The 14261-nt window shown below is 41.0% G+C and overlaps 2 protein-coding genes across 2 annotated transcripts in view; one reads left to right on the top strand and one right to left on the bottom strand.

Annotated features, from left to right (window-relative positions):
* Positions 1-1641: 1641 nt before the first annotated feature.
* Positions 1642-2826, top strand: LOC104833635 (histone-lysine N-methyltransferase SETMAR; the record flags this gene model as incomplete). The annotated part of the gene is made up of 1 exon (XM_010570426.1): positions 1642-2826. A coding segment is annotated over one exon (804 nt), but the record flags the coding sequence as incomplete, so codon positions are not given.
* A 3595-nt stretch (positions 2827-6421) lies between these two features.
* SUMF1 (sulfatase modifying factor 1) overlaps positions 6422-14261 on the bottom strand; it is a 33805-nt gene continuing 25965 nt past the window's right edge. Inside the window, exons 7-8 of the mRNA XM_010570412.1 lie at positions 10222-10281; positions 6422-7359 (exon numbers count right to left, since the gene is read on the bottom strand). Of these exons, the coding sequence (XP_010568714.1) occupies positions 7249-7359; positions 10222-10281 (171 nt within the window). The 3' untranslated portion in view covers positions 6422-7248. The remainder of the gene's footprint in view (positions 7360-10221; positions 10282-14261) is intronic.

The raw sequence follows: 14261 nt of genomic DNA, 5'->3' as shown, positions 1-14261 counted from the left end.
CCGGCCTCTTCCCTCAGCCACCCTGTCCCCTCAGCAGCCCGTCGCGGACACGGGCACGGCGGGGAACGCGGCTCCTGCCCTCTCGGGGTGACGCTGGGCGGGAGGGCTGCGCTCCGCGTTCCACCCCCGCCACCGAGCAGCCGGCCCCTCGGGGTTGGTCCCGTCACGTATACAGACGCAGTTTTTCTCCCGATACCTGGCACTCCGGAGATTTTAATCGCGCGGTTGAGAACGTCACCGTTTAGGAGGAATAAAGCTCTTGCGCTACAGGGCGTCAGCGCCGGCCGGCGGCTGAAACTAGACCGGGAGTAAAACCGACAGGCTTGGCAGAGGCTTCCCGCTCCACAACCATCTACAGGAAAAGATGCCGTCTAGAAACACAGGGCAATACCTTAAACGCGTAACTTTTTTCATGCTTTCTCGGGCATAGTCCAGTTTCTGCTATTTTCTGTATCACTTGTAGTAAGTTCCAAACACGTTTCCTGGAAGTACACTTGATTGCCTAGGATGTTGCTTCAATGATTAATTAGAGGGTATTTAGAAAACAGAATGAAGCAGCTTCAAGTAAGCCTGGGGAAAAAAAAAAGACCCCATCCAAATAGACCCTAACCTTTCTAAATGGCATGGTATGCCGCTGGTATTTAACAGAAATAGGAAAGCTTGTAGTCTGTGAATGGGAGAAGATGGGAACAGAAAAGGGACTATTAAACTTGGTTTTGAGTAAAGCCAAATGACTGAGAAAGCTGATGTTTATGAAAAAAAGAACCTTCCAAATGAACTGGCATGTTTCCCAACACCCAGAAGCTACCAGACATAAGCTACTGTGAAATGTAATATTTAGTAATAGCACATACTCTAGGTTTCTAAATAAAGCTTTGCAAGCTGAATGGTGAGAAGAAAGTAAAAATATACGTGTAGCTGTCTATATTTTGCAAAGTTTCTATTAGCTTTTATTTTGCAACAGTCCATGGTTCTATAATCATTCACCTGCTGGGGGCATCAGTGTAATTTTGAGAAGGTGTTTTTCAGCTTTCATGTGCTACCCTCACAACAGAGTAGTTAGCTCAGCTTTTTTGTACATATGTAGAGGTGTGCTAGTGCACACCATCATCACTTTGTAACAGAATTAGCAGGAGCAAGTTTGACTGCAACATTTTGAATAGATAAATTGAAAGTATCTTAATTTTTAACAAAAATGGGCATTTGAAATTCTGTGACTTAAAATAGCTATAGACTAACCTTGTAAGTAGTTTTTTGAGCGCTTCAAAAGGGGGAGAAATTACTTTAAAGATACTTTGCTATTTAAATAAAAACTCTATCTAGTAAACTAGATCCCATTAGATGACATGTTTTTCCTGCTAAGATTTTTTTTTTTTCTGGCTAGCAGACTACTTTGAGAAGTCCAGTCACTAACAGACTATCGATTCTTTTTCAGCCTATATGGAATATCTGGTTTGCATTCTTTAAAATGGTCTAGAAAAGTTAGAATTGTAATTAGAAGTTTACAGGAAAAAGAAGTGTTCGTTATTTCATTTCCCCACATTCAGAGAGCAGCCATTGCCAAACACAGAATTCTTAAAAATATGATAGCCTCTGTGGAAAGAAGCATTGAACATGACAAGGATTTGACTCTTGTTCTCTTTGCAGTATAGCCCAGACAACGTCGCTGGAGCAGATGGAGACATTGACCCCACTGAAATCACTTTTCCAGGGTGTTCTTGTCTTACCAGCTCCTGCGTGGTTCACACATGCTCGTGTCTACGCCTTGGTGAAAATTACAACAGTTTGTGTCTGAGGCCTACAGGTGAAGAGGAGGAGTACACCAGGCCTGTTTTTGAATGCAATGCCATGTGCCAATGTGGTGAATCCTGTCAAAACAGGGTTGTTCAGAGGGGCTTGCAGCTCAGACTTGAGGTATTCAAGACTGAAAAGAAAGGGTGGGGTCTTCGTACTCTGGAATTCATAGCTAAAGGAAGATTTGTTTGTGAATATGCTGGTGAAGTTTTAGGCTTTAATGAGGCACGTAGAAGAATTCAGGCCCAGACATCAAAGGATTCGAACTATATTATAGTGGTGAGGGAGCACCTCCATAATGGTCAGATAATGGAGACATTTGTTGACCCTACATGCATTGGTAATATAGGCAGATTCCTGAATCATTCTTGTGAACCAAATTTATTTATGGTGCCAGTTCGAGTTGACTCAATGGTGCCTAAACTGGCACTTTTCGCAGCCACTGATATTTCTGCAGGAGAGGAACTTTCATATGATTATTCTGGAAGATTCCATAATTTACCAATAACTAACAGAGAACAAAAATATTTAGAGGAAGATAACAGATTGAGAAAACCTTGTTACTGTGGTTCCTGCACATGTGCTTCCTTCTTACCTTGGGACAGCTCCCTCTTTTCTGCACCAGACACTTGCTCAGGGAGCTCTCTGTAGCTTTTCAGTCCCAAAGTATACCTAAAAATATAATTTTCCTTAGCAGTTAAATTGCAGTTGAATAAAACTCTGTATTCCAGCAAGGAAGCATGTGTGGTTTTGAGTAACAGCTGGAAGACAAGATTTTGAGAATAACTTCATGCAGCATCCTAGAGACTGTTTTCAAGGTGGATGGTATGAAGGAGCACTGGAGCTTCAGGATGTTCCAAAGTCAGTTACTAAGCCAGGCCTGGTGTTTTTTTCTTGTTTTCTTCTGACAGCTTGCTGTAAGTTAAACCTCTCTCAATTTGTACCTTTCAGAAAAAATGAACTTTAACATTGGTACACAGAAAGGACGTTACTGAAAATTACACAAGAGAATGAGACAAAGGAATGTTGATATTTGCAAGAAGGGCATTAGGTTTCTTAAATACCATTAAAATAAATGATTTTTTTTAAAATTACTTACTTGCTAAAAATTTTTTTGTTCCACGAAACATAAATAGCTTATTATTATTGATGTAAAAACTTGTCCAGAAAGATTAGCTTGAATGCTTCACCCCTCACCTTTTCCATTTCAGTCACATCTAGCTGCATGCCAAAATCTGGTTTTAAGTGACTAGTTCAGTTTCATGACCATTTAGCTGCTGTGTAAACAGCGCAGTACTGCAAGCTCCAAGAAGTACAATCATCCCATCTTTTTAAATCACATCTATCTCAAGGCTCATCTAATAATATTTCTGCAGTAATAGCAAGCAGCACATCCATGTTACTTTCCAGCACTATTATTATGCTACTTAGGAAGCAAATTCCAACTCTGCAGTCTAAAGCAGTATGATGCTACTATTCTGACTTCTGAAATAGATTAAAGTAGGAAATACAAAAGTACATCTGAGCAACAACAAATTTGGTTTTTTACATCGTTGAATGGCTGACAAATATGTGAGCATTCCTTTCAGCTACTGATTTGTTTTCACTGTTCCTGCAGAGTCAGACAGCATTAAGCAAGGCCTGTCCTCTCCCAGCATAGGGAGGAGATTATTGCCTCTTGTTTTCATCATTCTTGTACAGGTCTAACACATGTACATGGCTTTACTGAGCATCTCCTCACACCAGGGATACAGGAGAGAGCTTGCTGGATGAGATATGTTCTGCAACTGCATGTTACGTCACTCTACTTCCTTTCAAATTAAGGAGGCTTCAAACAGGCTTGTTTTGAATTTCCCCCAACTTTGATGCACAAGACAGATTAACTGCAATGCTACTTTTTACAGTCGTGCCACAGTGCACCATCAGCAGCACAAACTTGTAGGTTATTTGCTCTGTACAGTTTGATCTTTAACTGTATTCATAACCTTTGACATAACACACAGACACACAAGGTTGCACATCTGGGGGGGGGGGGGTTGGCTGGTTCGGGTGCCCATTGGTAACTTTTTTTTTTTCCAAATAAAAGACCACTTTGATTTGGACCTGGAAGATTAACCTGAAACAGACAAGGGATAGTTTGCTGCTATTATTTTGCTATTTGCTAAACAAAATCTTACTTTATGTTTACCTATTCTTCCTTGATAAGGTTCAGTGTTAGCTTTTTCCCATTTAATATATATCTTCATGCTTCCGTTATGAAGAACTGCTGTTGAGATTTACATAGGGCTGTGGTTTTAGTTCAAGAGAAAGATTACTGCATGGTTTTCTTAGGGTTAATGATTAAAGCATCACTTTTGTCAGTACAGAAAGCTTCCAAAGGATTTCAGTTGCTTGTCAAAAGCCACTTAAAAGCTGAGTGGCCATTAACTTTAATCCTTGCCTCATTAAGAGTGCCTGCTTCTCTGGAAGAGTTCTCCAGATCCTGTAACTCAGGATGGACGCTGCACTGTCTACCAGAACACAGCTTGGGTTGCAAGGTCTCTTGTCCTATTTAGAGGCTTATCTGGTTTTCTTCCCTCAAAGGGCGTTGCGCCAGCCACCCAGACACTTACAGCCGGTGGGACTGGAGGGCTGGGAGCGGATGATCCAATCTACTTCCTCTTTCCCTCCTGGAAAAAGTTTCAAGACTAGTTTTAATACCATCTGTATTCCTCATTTTCAAAATGACAGCACAGTTTGTTAGCTTCCTGTTACAAATATGTACTTGGCATGATTTTGAGTAGTTAAGGAAGTGTAGATTAAAACAAAAAAAAACCTGAAACGCAAAAACCCAAACACCATTAGCAATATCTAGTCCTTGCATCACCAGCCTTAAACCAGAGAACACAGCCGAGCCTTCTGTCTCTGTGCAATCCTACCCTTTCTGTCCCAGCCAGCTGATGCTGCTTCTAGCCAGTGAACAGTTATCAATTATCTGGTTAGAACAAACTTCCACAGCACAGAAAAAGAGGAGCGTTGTACTGTTGAAAACAGCCAGCCACATTAAAGGCCTTGCAAGAACATGAAATGATAGGTTGTCATAGAATTCTAGACCATCATGGCAATCGCTAATGGCCTTTTTCCACACAGCATGTGCATTACGCTTTGCTATGCCTCAGCACTACAGCTGTCTGGAGGTGTGGAGCAAAATCCTACTAAAAAGAAAAAAAATCCCCTAACAAGGGACTAAAAAAAGAAAATAGACACTTGTTTCTTCCTGCTGCATTTCTGCTCGCTTTTTCCTTCAGGTTCCTTTCAGCTTCAGAGTCCCGGTCTACCACTTCACAGTTTGGTGTGCTCTTTCACAATGAACCCAATCAAAGAGCTCCAAAGACTGTGAGCTCCCTGTAATCCTCCCTCCTCCTTTACTCTCAAAATGCAGTAATCATTATCAACATTTCAATATTCAATACTCACTCCAGCATGGAGATTTACTTTCCCATTGAAATCTGATCACATTTATTACAACATCTTTCATTAAATATCCTTGAGTTAAACGCAATAACCGTTATCCAAACTAAAGCAGCATGGATGGGACACATTCTATCATCTCTGCAGAAGAACAGGAAAACTTTCCCCCACGTGCTGCCTGCAGCACAATGAGCACTGACTGACATATACCTGATGGTGTGGCATCATCAAGCTGTTTATTTAAATGAAGTCATAAGAATTTTCCAATATAGGGAATTGTGTGCATTTTTTTCAAGGAGCAGAGACGTGCTGTTTAGGAAGATAGAAATAAAGATAGAATCTTTCCCTATTCCTCTCTGTAAAATAGATGGTTTTAATACATAGATTTTAATTAAACACTTAATGGTGGTAAGGCAGTCTTTACTACACAAAATATTTACCACAGCTTTTATCGTGCATATGTGAGTGCCAAGTCATAGTGGTGTATTCTGGAATTATTTTTTTCTACTTGCTAGAATCACCTTTACCCCCCGCTGGAGGCTGGTGTTTGTTGAAGGGCTCCCCAGACATCCCCCAATATCTTCTTTTCAACATCAAACACCAAGTGGAGAAGGAGCTGGCAAGCAATGGATTTGTATTAACCCCAGGTTGTATTAAACCCAAACCCAACTTACTACAGAAAAGATAATGCTGGGAAGGGCTGGCATCAATGCAAAAGTTTTTGTTAATCCACCACGTTTTTCACTGTTTGGTCTCAAAGCAGCCGAGAAGACAGCCAAGTTCAATCCCTGTTTTACAGGCAGGCAGCAAGAGGCCTGTTAGAGGGCAGCCACAAGCTGACGGTGACACATTCGACAGGACAGCCGTTCTGGCACCCAGCTTGCCGCATAGGCAACCGCTTGGTCAGTCTCTGCTTAGAGCAAGCAATTGCCTGGCACAGAAATAGGACCAGATACCGTGTGCTAGTGAGTGACAGTGCAAAACACTTGGTGAAAGGCCTGAAGTACATTCAGATCCCACAATGAGATAGCTCTTGTTATTCCCATTTCCCTTCCTCCTTGCTAAACTGCCTCTCCTTTTAAATGGGATTCTTTTTTTTTTTTTTTTTTTTTAAAACATAACAGTTTCAAAATTTACCTTTTTAGGCCTTAGGGCTCACAGTTACATCTGCCATCTTTTCACTTTAGTAATCTTTTATTCCAGTGGAATCATTTGTTAGCTTCAGTTTTTAATGATACTGGTTTTGCAATTTGCAAGTCCCCAAAATAAGCCTATGCCGTGTCCAAGAACCTCAAAGAAAATTGCCAGTGTTTCTCCATCAATAAAAGACTTCAGCATAAATAAATGCCTGAAATTTTATTCAAATATGTACATCATTTCTAACCATTATCACCCTGAGGATTATCATCCCGCAGCTGCGGAAGGCACTTGCTAAATAGGAGCAAGTATCTAACCAGAAAAAGCACATTTCTGGACCCGATTTTCACTGCAACAGGAATGTAATGCAAGGGCTGCACTAACTGCCCATGCAGATAGCTGTCTGTATTCCAGTCCTCACTGTTAACTCCTACAATTTTCTCTTAAAGCTGTCTAGACGTTTATAAAGTCCTTGTTTATTGGAGTTGAGTGTAGAAATTCAAACTATTACAATAAATATTTAATAAAGATTTTTTCAAAAGAAATTATTAATTAACCTTTTAAAACACAACTGGCATGTTTCTGCTCAGTTTTGTGCTAGTTAACTCCAGACTACTCTTGCTAAAATCAACAGAATTCACCGATAGAACATTTGGTTGGGATAAGAGTCCAGGCCAGGTTCCCCAAAGATAAATACGTGAAGGTTTTTCAAGCGCTGTTGAGTGGTGTTGGATTTTTTTTTCCCTCAGCAGGAAGTTTAAGCACTAGATTTTTCTATTCTGTGTCATCAGCAAGCAACACTCCACACACCTCTTCTTCCTCGGGTGGAATTCGGCCCCTCGTGCCTCAGTGTGACAGCCCACTTGGTCACCGCAGCTCCGGCAAGGTGTCTGCTGCACAGCGGAATCCCAGATTTGAAGCAGAGCTGTCGGGAGTGTTTTGACTACGGGCTGCACAGCGATACCTGTAGCAGTAAGACTGCAGAGTAAGAGGAAAAAAAAGTGAACTTCAGAGTATAGCACAGCTTGTGCTTCCTTAGGCAAGCGTTTGTTAGATTAATATAGCAAAATGTTTCAAATGCTGTTGGACAGATCAATGAACTGATAAAGATCAAAATGACTGTGTTAGAAATAAGGGTTAGAAATCCCACTGTCAACAGAGACCAGTTGCAGCTGATATAAAAGGTAGTTTGAATGGCAAAGTGTCTGATAACATGAGTGCCAACTAATAACATATCCTGCTCTGGGAAATAGCTAAAATTACCATTCTGCTTCTCCCCAAGGGAAGAGGGAGCGGCTCAGTGCCTTGATCTGTGTATTGGTGTACTAAGGGATGACTGGAAATAGGACAGGTACTGGCACCTGTCAAAAAACATTTCACTGAACGAGATGGAACAAGAAGAAGGGAGTAACTAGAGGCAAACTCCTTCCCAGAGTTCCTAGCATCAGCTAGCATGCTAGGGATATTTATTATCAAGATATAATCTGGACTGGTGGCTATAAAAACATTTACATTTAAAACTAAGCCACTGAAAATGATTCAACTGCATTTCAGATATTCCTAGGAGACAACTTTTAACACTGTCCTCTTCCAGAATGGGCTGCAATCACACCGCAGCCACCTCTCAGAAAAGGAAAGGTGGAACAGTCATTGCCATTTCATTTCTTGAAGCAAGAAAGGAGCACAAGATTATTTCACAGGACTTGTCCTCACACCCATCAGATACAGCCATTTGATGCCACTGATGCATGTCGGTGGGAAACATCTCTGCCTGCGCTTTCATTCGCAGTATTGTTTGTCTTGTGCTCGTAGGATTTGTGCGATAGACCAATTTAGATCAAAAATGTTATCTTAAAAGATTCTGAAAAGGACTGCCGCAGGGTGCTTTGTACAGGTTGTTTTAAGAAAGGCTGTTAAACTTACACACAACCAAATGAATATAAACAGGACAAGGTCAGACATCTTTACAGCAAGGTACAGACGCTGGTCTACAACATGTTTTGTACATTCCCTAGCTGTACAGATTTGGCCATGTCTCAGTGCATGTTAATATACTTACACTCCTTGAAAAAAGAAAAACCTGCGCTATTCACGGTGCTACAGATTCTCAATTATCTGGCATTAGGAACGGTGGTTTCCAAACTGCAGAACTAACCAGTTTAAGCAGTTTGCTACATTAAGGTAGTAGACTGACTGCCCAGAAGCAGTTATCCATCATAGCGTGGAAGGAGGACAGTCACACTGGTAATTTCACTGGTAAAGCACTGGGGTAACAGACTGTGTGTTTTATGTAGCAACTCCAGTACAATACATCCAAGTTCTGCCCCATTTTGCTGTTACTTCAAAAAAATCTGGCTCAGGCTTTTTGTTCCTGTCCTCCTGCTACAGGCTCCTGGCCTCTGACAAAAAAAAACCCAAAACCAAACCACTTCCCTTCAGGCTGGTTCAGCTGTGTGTAGTCAGGCTCTGAACCAGACATTGGGAATGGCTGGGTTAAAAAGCAATCTTTTTTTTTTTCTTTTTTTCTTCCCCTCTGCCTTTTTTTTTTTTTGGGGGGGGGGGGGAGGCAGCGGGGAGGCAGTGGGGAGCAGAGGAGAACAGGGAGGAGAGGGTAGTTTTTCTCCTTTAAACCCAAATCCCTTCAGGATTTTGGGCACAGCTACTAAACAGTTCAATTTGTACACCCACAAGGGTGGTGACAACTTAAATGGGCTCTGTCATCAAGGGAACAGCCCTGTGAACCCCACCATCCCCGCAGAGGCAGCGGGTCACCCATGTCTGTCTCCATGAGCTAACAGTATCTCCATCTAAGGAGATTCAAACAAAAGTTCTTCAACAGCAGCGCAGAGCCAGAGAGCAGCCGTTGCCCTCAAAGGAGGACGCACGCTGCTGCTGTCTCACACTACAGAAGAGCAATAGCATGGGTAGATGAGTCTGAATAGGTTTTTAGGCAGCTAATAAAGAGCCCTTGTACTAATAGTATTCAGTCGGGTTTTTTGTCTTGATACACAGCCTAGTTTTATCACCTACAAAAAAGACTAGGACAGACTAGAATCTTCACAAGCCTTTAAAATGGGTCACATTATTCATCACTGAAGAAGAGTCTATTCCAGTGTTAATTTAATCAAAACTGCTAATTAACATCTGACATTGATTTCACCTAAGAAGGAAATCAGTGTAGAAAATAGGATCTCACTGTAGAAAATTTAATCTAATTATGAGAATGATTTGCCAGCTGCAGGCTTTGAAAGGGAGGAAGAACAGGGCAGCTTTAATAAAAAAAGGAGATCTACAATGAGCATTTTTTCCAGCACTGCGTGAACAGAGTTTAAAACATGATTTGTGTCATGAGCGGCTATTGCATTGTGGTATAATCCAGACTTTCAAAAAGAATTTCAAGTCTACTGTCACGTAAGCTGAAACATTTATCTCCCAACAATCTTTCTGCAAACAGCTGATTCATTCCTGCATCGAGAGCCATAAAACTCAAGAAAGTCACATCCGTACTTTCTACTCTTACAAGTATCACTGAAACACTATAATGAAAATAGCATTAGAGGCATACATCCATTTTAACTTCTACCTCAAAAAAAAAAAACAAAAACAAAACAACAAACAACACACTGGGTAAAGCAGTTTGGTTGGTTGGTTGGTTGAATTCCAAGCTAACCAAAAAAAAGTCCTGAAGAACATTAGGTATTGCTCCTCCTTAAATTGCATGAAACCCCTTAGCAAGCGTCCAGGCTGCCAGAAAACTCTGTCAGAAGATCATTTCATTGTCAAATCAGGTACATTCAGAGGAAAGTCAATACAAAAATACCACAGGCCTTTTCACATTACCTTGTGGCACATATAGGATCCACCCTTCTTCACTCTGTCCGTCCCAGATGAGGGCCCTTTCTGTGGAGGAGAGGACACTGGTTGGTATTCGAGGAAAAACAATGGCTAATTAGAGAGTAAAGGTAAAAAGCTGTAAAAATAGGGAGATGGATAAGGAGTAGCCATAAATATTCAAAGTAAACAAATTTCAGCTGTGTCTATCTGAACCAGAAAGCTTGAAATAATTAGGTTGTAAAAGACTTGCAGACAGGTGAGAGTAATTGTTCTCCCTCCCCACTGCTGCAAATATTTAACATTGGAGTTGCTGCCCACTAGCCAAGAGCACACTGTGCTGTGTTTCTCTAAAGCACCTGGTAATACACTGTAAAAAGCACAGTGGAATCATGAGAGAGTACTGATCTTTGAAAACAGATCTGTTTCTGTAGTTTTCAGCTGTTTCCTAGCAGGAGATTAGGAAGTTTTCACACACCAGCCTGCAGATGTAGTGAAATCTGTGATTCTCATCAGTTCCACTGCTATGACACAAACACAGACACCTGTGAGCCTCCAACAGGAACACAGAGAACTTCCACTTCTCTCAATGCAGTTACACTGTTTGGTGGCCAGTTGCGAGGAGGGGCTGTAATGCCCAATGTTTGGTGCTTATTCTCTTTCCAGGCCAAAATCCAGTCTGAAACACAAGTTAGTGACTGTGCTGCAAGGCATTCCGTATCATCTCCCAGTCAGAGTGTACTAAATTCATTATTATGTGGGATCATGACAGCTAAGGAGGTCTGCAGAAAGCACTGCACTTAGGAGCAACAATTTTGTAATTGTGTGTACATTTGCAGTGTAATGTATGTGATTTATTTGAACTGCTTGTGAAATTGGCCCTAGAATTGATTTAACAAGGTTATTTCACTCTTCTTTTTCAATTCCAGTACCAAAGGATGGCCTAATGGTTCAAGGAAAAAGCTAGGCTTCCTTAATAACACACTATTTTACTAGCTTTGATGCATATTTATTACGCAGGTGAACAATTCTCCCACTTCATTCCTTTTAGCTGTGAAAGTTACTACTGCACTCATCTCATGCTTAGACACTACTGCTATAATTCATGTTCCCACTGTTGATACCAAATATTCTTACATGCTTTCTACCCTCCACGTGCATTGAGGAACTATTTTTAAGAAGGGGCCACAAGAATATCTGTCTTACAGAAGGCACAAACAAGATCAAGAAAATAAATTGTGTTTTATTAGTTAACTGGCAAGCCTAGCCTAGAAGTTAGTACTGCCACTAAGAATCCTCTCAAAGTTGTAAGATTTGCACATATTTCTATTTCTGTACATGTTACACTAGCATGCAACAAAAGTGTTTTCTTATCATGTACAAGCCTCCAATAAAGAATTTTTCACTTAACTTGAGGTACAAGCTGTTTCTTCACTGGTTGGTAGGGTGTGTAAATCAAGTCTGTATTTCTAGACATAACATTATCAGAAGAATTTGTGGAATACAGGAAGAAAAAAAGAGCTATGATATTCTCCAGATCCCTGCATTTTCTGCTAAGACCATTACCTATATCAAAAAAATACAGGCTACAAGGAAGTCATCAGCCCAGTTTTTACTGGCTTTTTACCAGTAGGAAAAAGTTTTTTGCCAGTTAGGAAAAAAAGAATTCATTGCTACAGACTATGTAAATGATACCAAATAGTACCATAAAAAAGTACCATTAACAGGTTAAAAACTTACAACTGCTGAAAAAGAAGTTCTGATAATTATTTTGTTTCCTCCTGTCCAGCAGCCAGCCATGTATCCTGGAAGTATCTGAAGGGTGCTGTGCTTTCTGCAAAGCCTTAACAACAACGCCTTGTCCAATATAAAAGCAGTCACCAAAGAAAATTTCACTTCTGTACTATCTCCTGAATCCAGGAGTAATTTCCCTTTAAGAAGTAGGTCCCTAAAGAGAGGATTTCACAGGGAAAGATGCCTCTCCAGCTTTTCTCAGTGACCGCTGATTTGACCAGTTTGGTTACACTTGGTCATCACACCATCCTACCCTGCATCAGGGGGTGTAGTTGTCTCCCACCCAGCTCCTGCATTACCAGAGGTGAAGTTCTAGAAGAATCTGCATGACAAGTATTTGTAACACTGAATATAAATCACAGGGACTGTAAGAAAACCCTGAAAGTTGATGCTGGTACTACAGAAGCTACTGACTGCATCCACTGAGATTGACTGCTTTGCGAGTCTTCGTATCCAAAGCTTACCATACTCAAACTTCAGCAGCTTCACAATTATTGAAAAAGTTTATACGAGATATGCAAAAAAGAAATTGGCCTACTACTGCATTAAATACCCTACAAATACTCAAGGAAAACCACACCCAGAGGCAGTGTCCGCTCCTTTCCAAGCCTGGGTGCTCCTCCACAGGACAGGCTTACTCCATTTCCAAGGTCTCTGGAAGTTGTCTTCACAAAACTTGCATGTGGATGCACAGATCCTCACTCTAAGATAAGCCACTAACAAGCACAATCAACTCAAACAGCCTGTTAATCTCATTTTAAGGGAAGCCAGGGTTAGAGCCAGCGAGAAGAAAAAACTGACCTAAAAAAAGTTACATGAGAACAAGACAAAACAGAGAACAATGGGGCTGTTAAGCAGGATTTCCCATTAAGAACTGTAATGCAAATACTGAGCAGCAATCTTTGCTATTAGCTCCAAAGTAACTTTTATAAATTAAGAAGAACATGCTAATTTCGGATTAGAAGGTTTCTCATCCAACCATAAGACTATTGTATGTTTCAGCAATTATACAGGGATAACTATACTGAAGCAGCAAGTGAACCAGAGTAAATGGTAATTGCATAAGCTCTTTTTATTAATTAAAAATATCTTCTGCTAGGCAAAAATTGAGCAAAGATAATTTGGTAACAGAAAAACAAGTTATATTGAAAACCCCCAGCCTCTGAAGCAGGATTACAGCACTGAAACACTTTACCACCTGCAAAAATCTGATACAGTGTTCTCTGATAATCTATTCTATTACAAAACACTTGAAAATCACTGAAAGATTTTATCATACAACAACTGGTGAAGTTCTTGGAAAAGCAGAAAATTGCTAGACATTAGTTAGAGAAACAATCTCTGCCCGTTTGACAACTGTCTACAAGCTACATTTAATTCTCTTGCTGTTGGTATTTCCCTGTCATGCTTTGCAATTTAGCAAAGGAAAAGATAAAAGAAGTTGGGATAACCAGCTTTCCCTACAGTTGTATCCAGCTACTTACTTGTGCATTTGATTTTGTACATATGCAACTGTGTGCAAGAGACCAACTGGATTGATACCTTTCTCAGCTCATGACTGCACTCAAATTAAGGGAGGTTAAGAGAACCACAAAGCCTCAAAAGTTAGAGCACAGTTAATTCAGTTCTCCTTCCTAGTATTAAAAATGCAGCTTACAAAAACTTTCAGTCTCATTTGAAGACTATCGTGGAGTTAAAATTGGAACCACAACATTGAACATAGCAGGCAGCGATTATGCTTTCATTCCATATGTAGCTCAGCTTCTCTATAAAAGACACCACGTTATCACCAAGGTCCCTAGCAAAGCCACGTGGGCTGATCTGAAAGCAACCAAAACTAAGTGAGAAAGACATTCTTATTCCAGACTGATGAGCATCACTGTTTACACCGCTTTGTCCTTTTGTACAACAGGTTTGCCTGCCCGAGAAGAACATGGTGTTGGAATCAAGTCTTGCCTTTCCTTCCTCTAACGGTTTGATTTTGCATCCTGTGCAAGCCCCCTACTTAGCGCTACAGACCGAGGACTTCAAAGTCCCCCAGATGATCTGTGGGCATCCCCGCAGCCATGGGCTGTATTTGCATTCCTTCACTTCAGGAGCCCTTTACCACAGCTCCCAGTAAGTTCGCAGCTCAGCCGCTGCGGTAAAGCTCAGGGCAAGCAGCTGTCCTTCCCCCGTACTGCATGTCTTATTTCTATACTCCTTTCTCTACCCCAGCCTTGCTGAAGAAACCTCAGACACGTCACAGGCAGGAA

The sequence above is a fragment of the Haliaeetus leucocephalus genome, unplaced genomic scaffold (assembly GCF_000737465.1).
Source record: "Haliaeetus leucocephalus isolate CR32 unplaced genomic scaffold, Haliaeetus_leucocephalus-4.0 Scaffold2, whole genome shotgun sequence".
Lineage (NCBI taxonomy): Eukaryota > Metazoa > Chordata > Aves > Accipitriformes > Accipitridae > Haliaeetus > Haliaeetus leucocephalus.
This window is presented reverse-complemented; position numbering and strand designations above follow the sequence as displayed.